The 20644-nt window shown below is 36.4% G+C and overlaps 2 protein-coding genes across 2 annotated transcripts; both read right to left on the reverse strand.

Annotated features, from left to right (window-relative positions):
• Positions 1 to 549: 549 nt before the first annotated feature.
• rom1b (retinal outer segment membrane protein 1b) lies at positions 550 to 6379 on the reverse strand. The gene is made up of 6 exons (XM_083561398.1): positions 6274 to 6379; positions 5783 to 5933; positions 4335 to 4610; positions 3746 to 3900; positions 2914 to 3160; positions 550 to 1216 (listed from the first exon to the last, which is right to left on the reverse strand). The coding sequence occupies exons 2-6, from the start codon at positions 5930 to 5932 to the stop codon at positions 977 to 979; spliced, it is 1068 nt and encodes a 355-aa protein (XP_083417524.1). The 5' UTR covers position 5933; positions 6274 to 6379; the 3' UTR covers positions 550 to 976.
• Positions 6380 to 7766: 1387 nt separating this feature from the next.
• Positions 7767 to 11741, reverse strand: LOC310737227 (uncharacterized protein). The gene is made up of 6 exons (XM_083561439.1): positions 10834 to 11741; positions 10202 to 10230; positions 9763 to 9891; positions 9204 to 9270; positions 8712 to 8819; positions 7767 to 8565 (listed from the first exon to the last, which is right to left on the reverse strand). Exons 1-6 carry the CDS (start codon positions 11662 to 11664, stop codon positions 8257 to 8259), a joined length of 1473 nt encoding a protein of 490 aa, XP_083417565.1. The 5' UTR covers positions 11665 to 11741; the 3' UTR covers positions 7767 to 8256.
• Positions 11742 to 20644: the final 8903 nt, after the last annotated feature.

Below are 20644 nucleotides of genomic sequence, written 5' to 3' on the forward strand. Positions count from 1 at the left end.
GTCTATTAAACACTCTGAATGGTCATAAAATTAAAACAATGACAGGTGATGTGAAATAGTCCTGTTTGGTGTTTGTGGTGTGCAGTAGTGAGTAACTAAAAAAGTGTTATAAGAAAGAATAACCGGTGAGCTGGAAATAAGGTCATAGACACCTAAGGCTCACTGACTTGTGTGAGGTATAAAGGCTAGCTTATCTGTTTCTATTTCTATTTTATATTTCTGATTCTACAGTAGAGCTAACGTAGTACAAATTGCTAAATACATTAATGCCGTCTCTGATAGGAGGGAGTCAGAAATACACAGTGTATTTCAGCTTGTTAGGTATGGAGCTGCATAGGCAGGGAACCTGATATATGTCAGTCACCAAAATTCTAAATCCATTACATAATAAAGTAGGAAAGAGCCAGCAGTGGCAGCTTGATGAGGCTAGGTTTGGAACTTACATCCCTTTTAATCAGTAGCCCAATGCCACAACCACTAAACTACCACTGCTTTCTACTACTGACCCAAAAATGTTAAAAGCTGCTGAGAAAGAAACATGTTCTTGAGTATTTATACACAGTAGCATATTTATTTTTATTCATAAACTAAAAACAGCCAAATAGCAGCACAAGGCAGATACAAACTCATATATTTGTCTGATGCATCTTTTTCATTTGCTCTATACGGATATATTTATAGCCATGCATAATGCAGAAACGATGGCCTACAATGTAGCATGCATTGTGGTTTCTTTCACATTGCACAGTTATTAGATTTTTTTTTAAATAATTGTAAAATTAGAAGAAGAACAGAGGAATATTATCAGTGTTAAAAGTTACTACGGTCTAAATTGATCATATAATTTTAACACTGTATATATAGCAACTGAAAGATATAGTGTAGGAGATATTTGCTTTTCCTTCTCTGGATTATGTATTAATATCAAAGAGAAGTCAGAAATTTCTTTCCACTGAGAAACCCACAGGTCTTTAATTTAGCTGGAGGCCGTGTCTGCTTTCTCTGCTGGCTCTGCTGCATCTGGATTGGCCGCTGGAGGAGCAGCTTCCACTTGAGCCTGCTGAAATAACTTCATCACCTTCTCTTTGAACTCTGTGGCTGTCTCCTTCACACCTTTCTCCAGGATGTAGCCTTCTGTCTCGATCTCCACATTCTCTTGGCCTTCCACAGCTTGCATGGAGGTCTGCAGGTAGCGCAGCCCAAACAACACAGTTATCTGGAACAGAGTGTGTGGGCAGGCGTGAACTGCAACTCACTGGGTATGTGTAGGGTGGAAATGTGATTTATTATTTATATTTATTTATATATTTATTATATTTATTATTAATATTACGCTATTACACAATCAAGTCAATACTTTGCATCTCTTTGGTTTCAAGATGTAGATAATGTCTACAAAAATAAAATTCCTGAATTGTGGAGAACACAGCAGGGAAAAAATTGGCATGATCTAGTTAACACAACTGTCAGCATATTAAAGCACATGATATCTGTAATATAGGTTGGCTGCTGTTCTTCCAAGCTCAGAACTATTGATAGCTGAAAAGTGAATAAAGGTTTTAAATCATAATGCATAATGCACAACTGATGTTATTCTAAGCTGAATGAAAATGCTTTTAATGCAGCTATCTATTGGAAATAAATAGATAATACATTAAAATAATAGCTATAAATATAGATATTCTAAAAGCATAAAAGAGTCACGTATAGAAAAGTGTTTAGGGGCAAGTGAGAAAAATCCACATTTACCTCACATTCGGAAATATAATATTGATTGGTTCTCTATTAATATCTTTATAAAATTGTTAAATGAAAAGGTGAATTAAAACCTGTAAAAGTAAACTCACAGCAAATATTTTGTTGGTCTTATGATTACAATGTGAGGGTATACAAAATTTTGCATTCTGCTGAATGATAAATGTGTGAATCCCAGGCATGGAAGTGATGAATAAGCATATCTGGCCTGTTTTTCTGTTTTCGTTTGCCTTTGGTTTGCTGGTAGTTTATGGTGTCTTGGTCCCACTGGTGTTAATCATTCATTTGGCAATTTATATAGCAGAAATAAGTTAGACATGACTTTTTTGAGTTGGCTCATACTCTGATATTATAGGATACTATAGGATGTCCTAAGCTCTGCCACTCGTGGTTGTCAAGACTGATTTTTAAGTAATTGAGTTCCACAGATTCCTTTTAAAAAGCTCTAGTTTTAAATAAATATAGTATACAAACATAGTAATGTATACCTTTACCCACCTATGATTCACATTTAGTCATAGTACCGTACTACGGCTCAGAGCAGCATATAATTATAGTTTATATTTCATCCAACTATGGAAACTCTAGACAGTTGTATGGTACTGATTCAGCAGTTTCAGCTACAGTAGCTGATCTGATGGATTGAACCACGCAGGACAGCCTTCGCTCCCTACATGCGGTTTACCACAGTTCCTTACTTGGAGCAATTTTGATAGTTACTGACCACTGTAGACCGGGAACATCCCCCAAGAGCTGCAGTTTTAGAGATGCTCTGACACAGTTGTCTAGACATCACAATTTGGCCCTCATCAAACTCACTCAAATTCTAATATTTGCCTTTTTTTCCCTTTAGTGGTCCAAGTATTGTAATACTCCTAAAAATATGAATTAAAAAGTTTTTCCAATAATCTCAGTTTTAGTTCCATTAACCTTCTACAGCATTTATAAAATGTGGGAAGTTATTTAGCTGTTAATAAACATCTATATGAATAGTTTTATATAGTTCCTTTCAATCACTTCAAAAATTTGGTCAACAAAGTAGCTGTCGGTCATAAACAGAATATCAACATGGAATTGTTTTAGCTGTGTACTGATTATACATGGATGTAGTGAATAGTGACTAGTTTATAAATAATGGTGTATTCTTTTAAACTGTACCTGAATTAGAAATACACAGAGTACTCCAGGCCCAGTGGTGTTCATCAGACCCATGTAGTAGTTAACCAGAGCCTGACGGCAGCCACGATTATACAGATTCAGCTCCTCACTCTGGTGCTCATAGTTGTAATGTGCTGTGTTGTCTAAGAGGTTGTACTGGATGCAGGGTCTGGGGGAAGCTGGGTTACAGCAGCTGAAGGGGACGCCGTCCATTAGATAACGGCCATCGACATTACTTTTTACACGGCTAAACAAGAGACGAAACACAACAGGAAACATAAATTAAGGGGTGTATATGGGGTGCAATATGTGCATAGGCATTTTTGTCACTTTAAACAGTATGTTCTTAAATTTTAATAAGTTGCATTATACAAAAGCAGATTGTTCACGGGGCGCTGGGGGTTCAAGGTTATATGTTTTTTGTTTTGTTTTTTATGTATGTGGTTGATTTATAATTGTCATTGAAAGTAATTTTACAATGTATTAACTTTCTACTCAGGTACCAAGAGGATTCAGAACATATAATATAATAAAGTAACACTGAAGTGGTCATTCAAAATGGGGCACTCGTAAGCTTTTTGATACAAATGTGATTTTGTACAAATATGAAATTATCACAAGAAAGGAAATTAACCATGTTTTGTAGTTTCCAACTATTCTTTGTTTAAAAAGCAAGGATCCGGGACTATCAGTGGTGCATGTAAGAAACACAGGAAGCAAATTCACACCACATGGCGCTAATTTCGTTTTCACAGCTCAATTCTTCTTCCTTAAAAATGTGCTAAGGGGGAGGTTAAATAAGTCTCTACTTTTTAGCTCTGCATTTACTCACTCTTTCACTTCCTTAGAGGTGAAGTCCAGGTAGCGGTTGTTGACCCACTGCACTTCAAACCAGTCCCTGTAATTGGTGTTCCCACAGCACTGGAACTCTATCTGCAGACGGTCTATGGTCTCCTTCTGGAAGCATCGACCTGGTGTGTCTGTGTCCTGTGTGATGGATTACAACCCTACAGTTAGCTTGTGCACAATAAGCATTAAACATTGCCTTGAAGTTAAGAATACTGTTAGTCTGTAACGTAATCAGTATATTAAGTTAACTTGTAGCTTAACAATTTTCTTATTACTATTGGGCCTATCTAGCTTTTTTGTAATGCATGCTTATTATTAGCAGTTGTCTCACAACACCCAACACTGAAATTGCTTTACACTTTAAACTAGTGTAAATTGTATTCTTACTGAGAAAAATTGCACACTTGGACACAAATTAAGACAAATACTTGCCATTACTTTATCTTTCAGGGAATAGCATTTGCGAAATATGTGTATTTTTTTTAATTATAGTATCTCGCAAAATGATGATTCAACCAAAACCATGACAGTGTGTTAATTTACCAAAAGAAAAAATCATAGGACAACTTCACCTTATAGAACCGGATGCCGTTCTTCAAGCCCACTTTGAGAGACTCCTCCAGGCTGGGCTGCAGGGCATAGCTCAATATCATAGCAACCAGCAGCAGAGAAGTAAAGAAAAGAGAGATGCAGAAGAAAGGAGTGAGAATGTTTTTCCAGCGTGGAAACCGCGAGGCATCCAAGGAGTCCTGACACACTTTTCCAGCACAGATGTTGATGCCCACAGATGTCACCCCCACCAACATGAGCAGATTGGGCACGATATGGATGTCATTGTTATGCATCACCTAGGATGTACAGTGAGAAAGAAATTTAGCAGGTTTGGAAACCCATTAATAATGCAGTGCATTTGAAACCTTCCAGGAAATTTAATCAGAGTGTGAAATAAAATGAGTACAATGAATTAATCAGACTTTAGTCACTACTTTTCACGAAATGCATTTTTAAGACAAATACCAGACATGGTTGGACTACAAAATTAAAATGTTATGGATTACAGTGCCACTATGGAATACATAATTAAAATACATGCTACACAATATTTTAATAGAAGCTTGTCAGAGAGTTTCTTTTCTGGTGTTATATTATTATAAGCAAAGATCCTGCTGGGTTTATTATAATATATATGAGGAATATGTAATTTATCAAATCCCTAGGGTAATGTCCTGAAGTCATGAAATCCTAAAGATTTTCTGTTGTGGAAATATACTGACCAATACAAAGCAATGACCCAAGAAATTACATCCTTACGTAAATGACTGTCCCCTTACAAAAATCCCCACCAGGGCAGTTATAATAGATTTTTACAGACTGTTTTATTATTAGGCTTAGATTATGTAGTGTGTCTACTATACTGTACATGTTACATTTAGATGTGTCACATACATACAGTCACTACAGTCAGAGCTGCTGTTATAGAACATTAATTAACTTCTTATCAACTGAGTAAGTATTCAACAGACTTTTAATTACGCCCTGATTATAATAATAATAAGAAGAAGAAAAATAAGATTTATAGCACATCTTATCAGTTTCACTTATCACATTAATTCTTTCACTTCTTGTAATGTACTACACAAAAACAAGGACATGAACACCCTGTCTCTGGTTTAATAATACTGCTGACTAAAAATGTCAGTCATTTTTTCACAACAATTTAAAATTGCAATAAGCAAGCATTAGCTATATGATCTAAACTTGCCATGTTGTCTTATGAGCTGTAGGACTCATTATTTGTATCCTATATGCAGCTGCAAAGGGTTAAAGTACATTAGAGTTTATTCATTTCTTAAAACATAATTTAATTTACATGTTAATTTGCATAGGATTTATTTGACCCAATATGTTCATTAAATATATCTTGAAATAAATGTCCACCATTAAATAGAACATAGCTAAGTTGCCATATGGACGTGTTAATATACTGTACATTACAAGTAGGTTAATAAAAGCTTAGTACCTCGGCCCTGCGGAAAAGCTCAGTCTTGAGGAAGACTCCCATGGCAAAAGTGGTGGTTCCCGAGACCATGGCGACCCATGACAGAAGCCACAGTCCCTGAGCCAAATGTACCCTCTTCTGGAAGGGAAACTTAATCTTGAGTAGTGCCATGCTAAAAAAGAAGAAAGAAAAGGGGGAAATATAGATCAGTTAAAGGTCGTGAGATGAATAAATGCAAACTCAAAATTAAAACGTTCCTTTGCAAATGTATCTAAATCACAAATATATAAGAGGATAAGAGAAAGCCAAAATTGACCTTTTAGGATGTTAAAGAATAAATATCTGCCCCAGTTGCTGCATCAAGGGTAATCTTTATACCTACTGTGTGTAAAAAAAAGTATTAAAAGTCTAATTTAAATCAATTGCTCTATTTTTGTTTGCTAAAATATTTCATAAAAAAAAAAAATAATCAGAACCTGACTACTTTAATTCTTTTAAAATATATAGATTACCTTCAAAGACTGTTTAGCGTCCTTCACTCGGGACTGAAAACAGCACACTTTCTACAATTCTGCAGCCATTTTGATGAGGACTCTGGAATATGATATGAAGTATTATGTCTTGGGTGTCATAATCTCTTTTGCTCAGAGCTGATCCTATTAAACTAACCAATAAGAATAGCCAATAGCAGCCAGACGCTTGTCCTCTAAACAAACTCGCCCTTGAACTGAAAAGCCAGAGAGAATGAGAGAGAGTTAAGAAAGGTACAGCTTGGATTGGAGGTACCCTTATGCAAAGCAGTAAAGGTTGAGAAGTTGAAATGGTGAGGGGAAAGACTTGAGCAATGAGAAAGGAGATATGTTGGTAGTGTATAACAAAAGCAGTATTTGCTTTAACAGGTTTTTGTACAGATGTTTATTGTCTATTTCCAATAACAAATACCAGCACACGAGAATTGAATTATATTACAAATGAATAAGCATAGTGGAGATAGGAATACTAAGATACAGATTTTTTCTATGCATTAACCATGCCTACATTTTGACACATACATTTTCCTAAGCTTATATTAGAATGAAAATAATTTGAATATATCATTCTTTTGACATAATTAAAGATTGTTCTAGATCAGATGTGCCCAGACTTTTCCTATGAAGAGCCAAAAATCTAATTTCTTTGAGGACCATGTTTGTAAAATAATGCTGCATCATACTAAAGATTGTGTTAAAATGAAAGTTGCTATGGTTCCCCTCATTTATGATTTTATAATATAAAAAAAATACATAAATATAAATAGAAGAAATTACTCTGTTATGTGCTTAACTAATGCAGTTTTATTTTTTAAGTTGTAGTTTTAAAATTTAATCAGAAACATTCCAATTGTTTGTTTATTAGAATTTCATGCCAGAATTTCAACACAGCTATTCAGTGACCTCTTAAGAGATACATGAAGCTCATATCTGGGCATCTTTGTTCCAGATCATCCTTTTTTTAATCAATATGGCAAAGTAAGACAAAAACAATCGAAATATATTTTACTTTCGAATACTATTTACACTTTTAAACCTATAATTATTCATATAACATATAATAAATGATATAGTATTCTATTGCTATACTTTTACATTTATTTCATTTGAAACAGCTTTATATGTAAATAAATAAGTAATATATATTAATAAATAATATGTTAAGGATACTTCTTATGTTTCATTTATATATGACTAAATGTGCAATAAACAATGAAAAAAGGAAAGAAATAATAACAATTTTAACAGAAGAGAAACAAGGGGTTAAGAATGAAATACATTTTACCACCAAATAAAAATTTTTTGTGTTATTTTGTCTTAATTTGTAACAATTAAAATCATTATAACTGAAGATTCTTTTCAGCCCTGATCTGTAATGTAAATCAGTGTCCAGAAAACCTACATTTCTATGTAATAATAATAATTATTTTTTTATCAATGAATCAATAGTTACCATGGTTTATGAGATCAAAGTCAAGTACGCAAAATCACTATCCTCAAGTCTCTAATTATATTCCTAACTCAGACCAGTCTCAATAAATTGACCAACATAAATCAAGCAAATAAAGCAGCCTAAAGGCCATCTGTAGGCTCGCTGATCCAGTCCCTCTTCTTAGGATCTCTCTGCATCTGCTTCTTCTTTGACTGGGAAGGAAGTTGGCTTTTAAAATTATCCAAATTCTTTTGTGCTGTAAGATAAGTAACCTCATCAGACTCCTGCTGTGCAATTCCTGCACATCCTTCTGCTCTCCATTCTCCTGTTCCTTTTATCTCCTCGAAGCTGTACTGATTAGATCTTCACCAGGCCTATGGGCCAACATGCTGATGGAGGGTGTTTCTGTTCTTAAGCCTAAATCATGCATTGTGACCCTGGGGCCATGTACTTTGGCCTTTGCATCTGGTATTTGCCTATAGATGGCAAAATTATTATCGACAGCAGCAGAGTGAAGGTTGAAATCCCCTGCTTTAGTATGTAGGTGGGCACTTGCATCTGTCTTTTTTTAATGTAACACCAGGGTCTTGACCTTCTGCCGATGGCCAAAAGGCTGCCACATGCTCCTGCCTGTCAGTTGAATCTCCCTGCTTAGAAACTAACCCTACAGATACCCTGTCATCCCTTTCCCTTGGAGATGATTGATTGTCCCTAACTCCTAAGGTTTTATTTGAATTGTCAATGTCTGGTTGACTACGTGCTGAGGAGGACAATAAGAAGTTCTTCAATGCGTCTTTAGAGTCAAAATGATTGTCCAAAAGCTCCTTAATTAATGAGGGAATCTAAAAGTGAAAGAGAAGGGTATTTAAATCAACAATGACCAGTATTGAAAAAGAAGAATGCTATTACTCAGGTTTTATCAAAATATGAATACTGATCTGTATGCTAGCAAAATGAATTGTTTTACTTGTCCCATATTTGTGCTCACATTAATGTCTTCCAGTAAGATGATTAAATGTTTCCCTGTTTCCAGCTGTTTGTTCAGCTCTGAAATCCGGTGTAAGTGATCCTTCTGCTGTGAATTCATGCTGTCCATCTAGAACCAGATAGAAGGTTTATGAGTATGTATTCATCTATGACTAAGACAAAAGGGAACGAAAGCACTATCATCTGATGTATGGAATAAAACATGATGGGGAATAGAACAATAGACACAATGATGGGTGGGATAATATGAATTTAATTGTCTTCCTCCCATCCCAATTTTCTTTACACACAGTAGCAATTTGACAATACTAAATATTGTTTATTTTATTTGGAAGTTATATATTATATGTCTTATCCATTTATTGTCATGTTAAGATGTATAATTGATGTGTTTTTGCATATATTATAATGATTGTAACTAGTAGTTGTAGTTATGGCAATGGCTACATTACATAATACATAGATTTTTTAAAATAGACAGTATGTGTCTCACCACAGACCGGAGTTTTTGCTCCAGGACATTGTTTGCCTGCTGACAGCTTTGGTAATCCTCCTGAAGCCTGTGAGTATACAAGAGTTTACTATTTATATTAGACTTCAACCAGACATTGCACTTCACTGTGCAAAAATGCAAGAAAAAATGATCAAAAACAGATGATATGGTAAAATGTTGTATATTATAAGATTACAAAAAATGTTAATTAAAAAAAATATGTTTAGATAGTCTTGTTCTATTGGCATGCATGCTTTCCTGAATTAAACATTATACTAGAAATGGTTGGTTATAACAAATATAAGTTCATAACGAGGTGATATTCATTAATATTGGTGTATTAAATGTATGTATTAAAATAAATGTATTTGCATAAATATGTTATCTTATCTTCAGAAATCTATTCTCACTTCTTGTGCTATCTAATATATTAGATTTAATATATAATATATAACATTCTTAATTATAATTTGATAATATTAGAAGAAACTTTAAAGGTTATCCACATAATAGAACCCATTTGTGAATTTATAGAATTTAAATGACCTTTAGAGCTCACCTTTTGCAATTCTCTTTAACACTGCCTAATTCTGTCTTGGTAAATTGAAGCTCTGCCTCCATGTTTTCAATGCATGACACCAGCTGCAACAAATTCTCATGCAAGTCATTGTTGTACTGCTCCAGCAATCTGCAAGCCATTATAGAAGTTTTGTTAGGGTCAAAACATCACATATTAGATTTTATGTTTTATGTTTTAAAAATAATTACTTTGTTTTATTATGGAAAACAGAGACACATTTGTGTGAACCTACATACAATCGCCTGTGTTGTAAAATTGCTGGTAATCTACTTTGGCCTCAGAAAGCATGCCGAAAGTAAATCAATTAGGTTTGCAGCTAGCTGACAGCCAGAATATAGAATAAGCAGCAAAAAATAGATATCGAAATAAGGACAATCAATAGTGTGAAATAGTAGGGCAGATGGAAAACGGCACTCACTGGGCTTTGTCCATGCTGCTCACTGAATCCTGAGCGTGAAGGACGGAAGCATGAGAGGGTGAAAGATAAACAGAAAATTGATTTTTAAAGTCATGTGTTTCCAGATAGTTCATTGATTCATGCAAATTCACTGAACCTAAACAGATATGGACTGTTTAATTGCCAAATGACTGTTTAAATGCAACTGCCAAATGAATGTTTAAAAAAAATTATATATAAATATATATTTTAAGCTTTTAAAAATACCCGCAATGGCATAAATAATATATATTGAGAAACAAGTATATAAAAGTGATATTACAGTAAAACATTAAAATAAAGGGTTGGAAGTATATTAGATGATAGATTTAAAGTGTGGAATTGCAAAATCAAAAATGCACATATTTTTAACAATATATAAATATAACCCATCGGAAAAAGTTTGGAGACAAACATGTAATAGATCAGTCTGAATAGTAAATTTCTTACACATAAAAGAAAAAATTGTTCTCAACATTTTTCTTACATTAAAAGCATTGAAGGTAATATATCTATATACACTGTATATATATATATATATATATATATATATATATATATATATATATATATATATATATATAATATATACTGTATGTCATTTGCAAACTTACCCTGTGTGATTGTTTGGAGTGTCTCCTGTAACCCATATATCTGTGCCTGTTGATATTCTCCATGCTAGGGGTATTCACAATGGAGGATTTTTTTGTGAACTCAATGCCCAGTCCAGCAGGCAGAGATGAGGCATTGTTCTCAGAATTAACTTCTCTACAACCACCACCATTATTACCCCATTCGCTTTTAGCTTGAGAGTGCTTCACCTGTGTAATGGACTCAGAACTGGTGCTGGTACCTTCATTGAGGAGCTGGCTATATTTTCGATGGGGCTCTTTATGTGCTGTAGCGCTATAATTTTCAGGAGTGGACTGCTGCTTCGCTTGACTGCGTTGGTGCTGATGTTGATCTAGCGTACCCGAAATGCTTCCGGTTATACATTTATGACCATAATTATTTAAATCTGTTCTTCCTTTTTTAATGTCAGATTTCACAGTCCGGATACTGTGCTGTTTGTTTGACTTCTGAACGTGTTCTGGTTCCTTGTTGGATGCTTTACCAGGCTGTCTTTGGCCTTCGTGTGACAACTTGTGAGATGGTGGGGTAGGGTTGGGATTGAGCCTGAAAGAGTTGAGTCTTGAGGGTCTGATTACCTGCCTGGTTATCTCATCTATAAAGGCAGAGAATTCTATCTTCTCTTTTACAAAGTTATACCTAAATGCCTCCACAGACCCCTGCTTATAAGGACCAGTTATTTGTCTCTTGCTGGACAGTGCTTCCATGGACTTGGCTTTCCGGACGTTTCCATGCTTTTGCCCTCCATCTTTGTTTTTAAGAATACCCTTGCTTGGAATCTGAATAGATGAGACAGCCCTCTTTGGTCTTTTCATGTTTACTGTTGCAGCAGACTTATCATTAACACCAAGGTTTTGTCCCAGGCTGATAGTTTTGTAAAGTTGGCTGATCTCTAATGGGTCAGGTGTCCCATGTGCCACAGGACTACATTCTTGGCTTACACCCTGCAGAAACTCCTCTACATTTTTGCTATGGCTTCGGTAAAGGGGTGATTTCCCTAGTCCTAGCTCTGAGACCTGTTGTTGCTTTTCAGAATGACCAAAATACTGTTGTTTCTGTTGATGAGGTTGGACAGAAAATGTTGAGTCACTTAGATTAAAGTCTGAGTTCCTTAAAGCATCGTCTAGAAAAATCCTAGCCTCTGGGAGGTTGGAACAGGACACAGAATGCTGGGATTTCTTTAGCTGGAAATGCCAATTGTTTTCCAAACTGGACTCAGAAAGCAAAGATGTAGAAGAAGAAGCAGAAGATGAGAAGCTGGATATCAATGCTGTAGTATGAGTGTTAAGTTGTCTTTCGTGGGGTTTAGTCCCCCCAGTGTGTTGAGGGTGATCTGTGTTATTTCTGGGAAAATCATATTTATGGAAGTCATTGCTGTTTCTGTTAAAATAAAATTGTGAAAAAAATATTGTAACAGTATTTACCTTTAAAAAATATTACATCGTAGGGTATGTAACAATATACATTTGATGTAACTTGTTACATAAAAGCACATGGACACTTTAATGACAATCACAATCATACTGGGTCACTTTAATCTGTACTTCTGTCATACATATCCATCAATCCCTCCTGTTTAATCCAGCTATGTGTAAAACAGGTGGGCTTGATAAAGTGTGATTGTGATTGCCATTAAGGTGTCCATGTGCTGGTATAAAAATGTAAAAGTGAAAAAGTATAAAGTGATGCTGAGCTAGTCCATGCCAGAGTGGCTATGTCCAGTATTCCACTAATGCAGGTAATGCAAATAATAGTGTAAATAAACTGTTCCAGGTTTCAAACTTGAGTTTAATTTTAACAAAATGAAAGACCAAGTACATACCCAGATGATCTTCTGGAGTTGTGTTGGTTTGGGTGGTGATGTGGCACATCCTGATTTGAAAAAAGGTGTTGATGTTTCTGGAGTTTAAGTTCATCTTTTGATGGTTTACACGTAGGAATTAAATACATTCCCATTTGTCTCTTCATTGCAAAAGCTCTTCCAATACAACAATTAAGCGATTCAACTCAAAACAATGTAGGATTGACAATGTACTATTTTACACTGTTGCCACCCATATAAACTTAATACAAGTTGTTGGTTTTTCCTACACTCCTAAGACTTACAGAAAGCGTCCGATGCATTCAAACCAGTCCTGGTAAAAGTTTGCTCTCATTTGTAAATAAACCATTCTAGCCCCCAGTTGCCATGAAACTGGGATGACATTATGCTACATTGACCTTAATAGCTTTAATGTAATCGATTGTAGACTGGAAACAGCAGAAACAAAATTGATTGGGCTGTGGAGCATCACAAAGTTTGATAGTGTTTAAATCTCAAATAAATGTACATGTTTTGTCAGCATGTTTAATAAGGAAGGATTTGGGGGTATCTATTATGTTATATATTTTTATGCATTTCATTATGCTTTATGATATTTAAAGCTTGTGTAAAAAACCTAAACACTGTGCAAACTAACTATCTCTCTCTCTCTCTCTCTCTCTCTCTCTCTCTCTCTCTCTCTCTCTCTCTCTCTCTCTCTCTCTCTCTCTCTCTCTCTTTCTCTCTCAGCAGGGGTTTAAAGTAATTCTGATGACTCATACAGCTCCATCAGACCTCAAGGCAGTTTTCCAAAGCACAATATGAGGAATTTGGTGTTATGTTTGTAGATTATGTTTTATGCAGAAGGGAATGCCTTCTTACTGAATAAGATACAAACAATACACACATATACATTGTTATGAGGAAGAGCTCATATTTAAGGCGTTTGTAACTTTCAGAAGCTTTGACTTTAAAAGTTAAATATTAATGGTACACAGTATCCAAGGATCAGGCGGCTTTTTACATACACTGCAGTTAAAATGTAAAAACAAGACCATTGGAGAGATATTGATACTAAGCACAACTGTTACTTAGTTTCAGACAATAGACCTGTTTGTGCCATTTTGCAGGCGTGTCCCTTGGCATGCCTTTGCAGAGAAGGCGCAAATGGGCAGTAATTACCCTCCTGAAGTGATTGCTACATTCAGTGATTAAAAAAATCACACTATTCTGCCAGACTGTATTTTAGTTTCTAGCCTTTGAGCTGCTCCATTACACATTAAACTGTTTCAGTGCAAAGATGTATGGACTCAGATCTGCAAAACCTAAGTTGTTAGAAACAAAATATATAGCATATTTTATATAGGATGTAATGTGGCAAGAAAAAAAATCATTTTGTCTTGGTAATATCCAGGAACATATTCACCTCTATAGATTCTAACACTATGTCATTTGTGCCATCTTGTGGCTAAAGGAATTAAGACCAACAATCAGCAATGGAACTTTCTGGAACATAGGCCTCATGGTTCTGGTTGGGTTTTTTATATAAATATTTGCACTGTATCTCGATTCATGTCCTTATTAAATCACTTTGGCCAAAATGTTGGTGAAGTCCCAAATCACAACATTGATATGTACTTTGGGGATTTTAATGATCCACTAAAATGGAGTCTCAGTTCCTCTTTACCATGGCCTGGTGGTTAACTAAAGGAGAAAGTGAAAAATAAAAACATGGGCACATCTCATTTCATCTTCTCCCGCTTAACATGGGCACATTGTTATGGAAAATGTAATTGCAGCCAATAATTTGCAACCCTAAAAACTGTGGTCCATCTTAAAAGGAGTCGGTTCTCAGATTTCAAGGCTCGAAGAACAGGACCTCCCTATTGTCGATTCCGGTGTGTACTGGTGGAGACTGGTTTATTCCAGTGTAAAGCATGGAATTATGGTGTGTTTTTTTTTTTTTATCTTTTACCCTTTCACATTATTGTGTTTCTATCTTGTATTTTTGTGGTACTCAGGCAAGTTTAAATCAAGAAGCTTTTATTGTCATTTAAACCATATATAGCTGATGCATTACACAGTAAAATGAAACAACGTTCCTCCTGAACCCTGGTGCTACACACAACAACATTCACAGAGAACAGAAAACACAGGGTTAAGGACTAGTAAGTTACTTTGACTTTGAGTTGTAGTCAAAGACGTTATTAGTGTGTTAGAATCATCATATATTAGGCATTATTAAGCACAGTGTACTTTGCTATTAAATTCTGAATGTGTCTGAAGGTGAATTTTCAAGAGTACTGAATGTGTCAAAAGAATAGATGGTTTTGGATTTGAGGTGGATTCCGTGTAAGAGAGTCATGAAAAGGCCAAGGCCTGTTCTGCCACCATTATTTGATTAAATTGGAAAGAACCAAGCTATTTGAAGATAGTGGTGGTGGATAAGGTAATAGCCAGAAAATAAAAAGATTTACATATAGAATGGAATAAAGATCGTGCATTGTGGTTTTTTGGTGCTTCTATGGAAGTGGCTGATTTTGTGTCTGCTGAATAAAGTCCTTTGTGATACACAACCCTGGATCCTGAACTTCATTTGTTTCTATTGCTAGACAGTTTAACTCTGTCATTCAATTTGTTATTTTTGTATTAATTGGTCACATCTGAATCCTCAACATGAAGGAACTAAACTCACACACAAACTGCTGCTAAAACTATTGTGTTATACTGTTACATGCACCGTATTTATTACCGTATTTTATTGTGTCTACTGTCTAACTGTCTTATTTCTATGTTTGATTTTTATCATGCCCAAACAAAAACTTAATTCTTGAAGAGGTTTCCCATGTGATCTATGACGCCCTTTTCTGGTTGGGCCAGAGATGTGTGAGCCCAGACAAAGACATTCTGTATACCTCACATACTCACATAGTAAAGATCCTATAGATACTGAACAGACAACATAGGAATGTGTTTAGAGAATCACACTGTATTATGTCTTTCTGATCAATGATCTGTACTGGTGTTTCATTGTAAAGATTTGCATTTGAGTCTTAACCACATGAAACTCGGATTTGAATCCACATTGTCTGGAATCGGATCAATCACATGTAACATCCCCCACAGCTGACTGCCTGCGCCTGAATACGTGTTGTACGTGACAAAAACATGACGTGGCCAAAAATAAAAACACGTTGGAATAGACACGAGGCATGTCATGTTTAATTACAATAACCAACTGCCTAACGTGAATATATGGTGCGTTATTTATTAATATTTCCCACATATGTTCTGGGGTGGTTGCATGTGCTTATTTTTAGTCCTGAAACCTCTAAGTGTTTTAGGATTGACTTATACAACGATCTGACAACATATTTATATTTACCAATGACAATAACTTATTCTTAGTGAAGAATAGTTCATCGAATAAATGCGGATTTCTCCAGAACATTCTCCTTTTTTCTAGATAAAAACAGAAACGTGTTTTTGTTTGAATGACCTGCGCATGCGCCCTGAGGCACTGCAGCAAAAAGTCCAAGTAGTACCAGTCACATCGACCGGTTTAAACTGGATTGAGCAGTTGTTGTTTTTTACGTCTGAACATATTCATCCGCACTGCGCATTTGACGTAATTGCTGTTAGGAAAGTCACAGAAGTCAGGAATATTAGTCATCGATTTTTTTGTACTTTCCAACAAAAAGCCCCTGTATGATAATCCTTCTGAAATGTAAACCTACTTAAATTCTAGTTATTAGTCTTGATATAGTTAGCTGTTTTTTTTTGTTTTTTACCACTAACAAATAATTACGTTTAATACCAAAACGCCTTATTGGCTATAATCAGCTCTCGAATATTTTACTTTAATTATTCTGTAATTATTTTATATAACGATCATGTATTATTTCCTGTGGTTGTATTATAAAAATGTCAATTCTAAGTAGCCGAAGGTGTGTCACCGTGGAACTATTTTTTCTGCGGAAGGGTTTTTCTTTGTGATGAACTACGTCACGATAGTATATAAACACAGGCCAAAGCGTTCTCCAGCTACATTCGGGCGGCGCGGTATGGTGTTTGTCTGATTGGTCTTCAACGGCGCTGGTCTGATTTGATACTTTGTCTTTTTTCTTATCGCGTATTTTAGTGAAGTTCGTCAGTTAGTTGTCTAGCTTGTTTTATTTTTTTTCTTAATTTATCTTATAAGCTCTTTTACCTCTCAGATTATTGTATTCTGACGAAGCGAGATGTTTCATAGGTTATGGCGTGGTGTTTATAGAATTCAACCAGTTTTAACAGTGATTTCGTAGCTGTTTATTTCTATTTGCGGGTGAGGTTCAATTTATTGTACCTCTTAGCTGTTTTTTATATATATATATATAAAATGAAACGATGGTATGGCTAAGAGAATTTTTTCCCAGTAACTTTCAGCACTTTATTTCAGTAAGTGGAGTTATTTGTGTAGAACTGGGTTATGTGAGCGGCATTACGTGAGTTGTGAATTTCCAGGCCGAAGTGCGCAGTGAGTTTCTGAGGAAGACAAAATGGCGCCGCTTGTGAACAAAACAAAATGGCCGCCGTTAAAGACGACCTATTTTTAAACTGAATATCATCGCTGAAAACAAGCGCTTTTCAAAAACTTTTCATTTGTCGCGAACGTTTCATACAAATTGTTCGTAGATTTTTTTTTTTCCTTCGCGAGTTATTTATTACGCTTAAACAATAAGGCTGATTTTGCCAATAGAGGCAATGCGTTTATTTTTACACTTTCTTGTATTATATTTTTTTGCATACGCAGTGTGATATATGCATTAGCTTTACATATTTATTTCCACTAATGTGGTTTGAGCTTCAAAAAGAACTTCTGATTGAGTTGATATATTTGAAATAGTTTTTTTTTTTGCACATTTTTCTTCGTTTTGGAGAATTGGACTGAGTTAATATTAAGGACTTAGTCAATTAGTATAACCATGGAAAGAAGATTTCGGGATCGGAGGGAGAATTGAGGACCAATGAAGAGCCATGCGGGGATCAGGGGAGCTCAGGCCAGGTTGACGGGGAGGAGAGAAGAGGTACGAAGCGGCGGTCCAGGGAGGAAAAGAGGTCCAGACAGAGTAGCAACAGCGCTGCAGGTGGCCACAAGAGGGAGCGCAGCTGATTTAGACCAAAGACGGCAGATTCAGCACAGATGCAGGGAGAGGGATGGATGTGCAGGGTCTTCCACATAGCATCTTAAATTCATTAGACGAGGGAGTTTGGTTTGTATAATGGGTATAGGTATCTGTACAACAAAAATAATCCTCCCCCAGGTTTTTGTAGAATGCACTTGCTCGCAAAGATCTGTTTTTTCTTTTCAGACATGGTGTATGAGTGTGTGAAATTCACCGTCAAAGTGTGATCCGTCCTGTTGTTGTTGGGGTTTCTGCCGAGATGAGGGCCCGTAATCGACGCTGCACCCGCGCTCCATTCCGATGTAGTCTGCTGGGAGAAAAGGCGTCTCTTTCTGTCTGTCCTGCTTATAATCCAATAGGTTCGACCCAATGGGCAAGCTACGCGAAGGGTTGTTTGGAATTGAAGTTCCCCTGCGTCACTACATCGCTACACATCTTCCGCTGCTCCAGTTGAATCCATGTTCGTGTTTTCAGTGCCGAGGCCATTGCGTATCGTGTGCTGGTAAACTTGCCCTGTTTAAGTTTATGCATGATGAAGAAAGAAAATAACGGAAGAGCATTGGATTAAAAGGGAGTAACTATTCCCTTGTTGAATCTTTTATGTAGACATTTGTAAATGCAGTCTATGCCTTTTTTTTTTTTCTCCTCTGGGGGCTATGGGGAGGGGCAACTGCGTTTCAGCTTTTTCTTCCACAGACCTGATCATTTAAAGCAATAGCACCAAAGGCATCCCTTGCTGTAGCGCCCCCAGTGTTCTAAACTTGTACACCACAAAGTAACGATTAAAGGACAAGTGAATCATCTGCTTTGGTTGGCTTTGGAAAGGTACCATATGTAGGTTTTTTGTATTTTCATACCTTGCCCATATTGAGAATTTTATGCATATTCTGTATATTTTGACATTTGGCATGTACTTGTTTTGGGGGTTGAAGGGTGGGAGGGGGTGGGACGTTAACCGAAATCTCTTCCTAGCCTTTGCAGCTTTTCAGTGGCATAGTTAAAGAACTGAATAGGAATGCATGGCAAAGGAACCTGCTGTCTGTGGATGTGACCCTTCAGTGCAGCTAGTCCAAGGTGTGGGACAAAGGAAGGACCCCACAGGTGTCAATGAAGTACCGAAATAGTAGTAAGATATCTCAAGAGAATTGTGTTGAATGTGTGCCCATTTCATTCGTGGAGATTTAGTCGCCGTGGGGTAATGGGGTCGGGGACTGCTTAATTGTCACTCTTGCAGATTTAGAGACCAACCCCTCAAAACCAGTGGTTCAGCTGCTAGCTATTTCGCCCCCCAATAAGGAACAAAGCTGCTGAATACAGTCTCGGCATGGTTTTTACACATTTGAAACGGCAAGTAATTGGTATTTCTGGTCTTTTTTATTTTTATTATTATTTAACACATGATTGTTTAGTGTGTGTTGGTTGTTTTAAGTGGGTGGGGTTGTTTTGGAGGATGTTCTCTCCTTTTTTCAGTGTGCCATGTCCAAGTGCTTTCATGCTCAAGATCTCCTGAAGATCACTCTTAACACATTGTCTATCAAGGTTTGCTTTTGCATTTGTCAGCACTTATTGGTTTTGCAAACTCTTAATTGTGGCTCATACCCAACATTCATTGTACTTGGTAATGTCAGTTTCTTGCGAATGATTGAAGTTTGTAAATTACATTCTTGGTTAATAAATTCATAGTGTTGTGATTGAAACACTGGTATGCATTTTTCTTGGTGTTTGGGGGGCTTGTTTTGGGTATTTCTTGTGCTTTTTCAGGTGTGAATGTTGAGCTTGGCGCTTTAGAGCACGAGATGATCCCAGGGCTTGATGGCAACTCTTTCAAGGTGGAAAGGAAGGCAGCGAAAACAGTCCCACTGCTTTATAGGAAGCTCATGTGAAAAGGCAAAATGTCCAAAATTCTCTTTACTGAATTTTGATTTCTAAGTTTATGGCCTAGCTTCCTTTCAATGGAACTGGCACAATTCTGATTATGCTTTTCCAGCATTTCAAAAATATTTTGAATGCTATGTGAGGGGAAGGGGTTGGGGTTTTTTTCTCCCCCTTTTTGGTCTTTCAGAATTGTAAAGCCTTCGAAGAATGCCATCTATCCAGGAAATAGCATGTCCAGGATTCACCCGCCTCTTTGCATTTCAACAGGCAGGACAACTAACTTTTTGGGCAAAACTTTATTTCTCAACTATTAATTCCTGTGCAAATGTACAGGGTTTAACAAAAGATTTGCTTCGCAAATGTGGAGCAAATGACCGCTGTTGTGCAACTGTACAGCAGGTTCTAAATTTAGTGGCCGAGTGGAGCTGCGCAACTGTGCAGCTTAAATTGGTCAAAATATTTAATTGAGAATCAAGTGTGGGCTGGGAGGGGGTCTCTACTTCTGTTTCTTCTGCAGAAATAACCAGTTGCCTGATGCAAACTAGATGTGGTGTCATGGTGCGCATAGAAACCAGGTGTCCAATTTAAACCTTTCTTAATGTGGCTAACTTGAATAACATTCACGTGCTTAAGTGTTTTTTTTATTTAAGCCTTTATGGCAATCCAATTGCTTGGCTTTATTTTCGTAGTCCTTTTGTATTGCAATCAGTGTGGTGGAAATGTGTGTAGAAGCCTCTTTGTTTCAGATCACTCGTCTGTCAACTTGATTCATAACTGCATCCGAATGCCTAGCTGTCTGTGGCCAATGAGTGTCTTCACTGAATGGCGATCCTACCTCCTGTCCGCTTCAGAACTTAGCGCAATCCTCCTGAAGGCCTTCGTCAACATTCTCTGCGTGGAGTGTTGGTGTGCTTTTCCTTTTCTGTTTCCCCTCCATTCTCTCAGGTTAATTTT

Source organism: Silurus aristotelis (genome assembly GCF_946808225.1).
Source record: "Silurus aristotelis genome assembly, chromosome: 14".
NCBI classification, from domain to species: Eukaryota; Metazoa; Chordata; class Actinopteri; order Siluriformes; family Siluridae; genus Silurus; species Silurus aristotelis.

Excerpts from the sequence above, each read along its gene's own strand:
- rom1b (XM_083561398.1), bottom strand. The coding sequence starts at position 5,932 with ATGGCACTACTCAAGATTAAGTTTCCCTTCCAGAAGAGGGTACATTTG. Across the intron at positions 3,901-4,334 it reads ACGGCATCCGGTTCTATAAG|GACACAGACACACCAGGTCG; the intron begins GTGAAGTTGTCC and ends TCCATCACACAG. Across the intron at positions 1,217-2,913 it reads TCTGTGTATTTCTAATTCAG|ATAACTGTGTTGTTTGGGCT; the intron begins GTACAGTTTAAA and ends ACTCTGTTCCAG.
- LOC310737227 (XM_083561439.1), bottom strand. The coding sequence starts at position 11,664 with ATGAAAAGACCAAAGAGGGCTGTCTCATCTATTCAGATTCCAAGCAAG. Across the intron at positions 10,231-10,833 it reads ACTCCAAACAATCACACAGG|GATTCAGTGAGCAGCATGGA; the intron begins GTAAGTTTGCAA and ends CTTCACGCTCAG. Across the intron at positions 9,892-10,201 it reads AGCAGCATGGACAAAGCCCA|ATTGCTGGAGCAGTACAACA; the intron begins GTGAGTGCCGTT and ends AATGGCTTGCAG.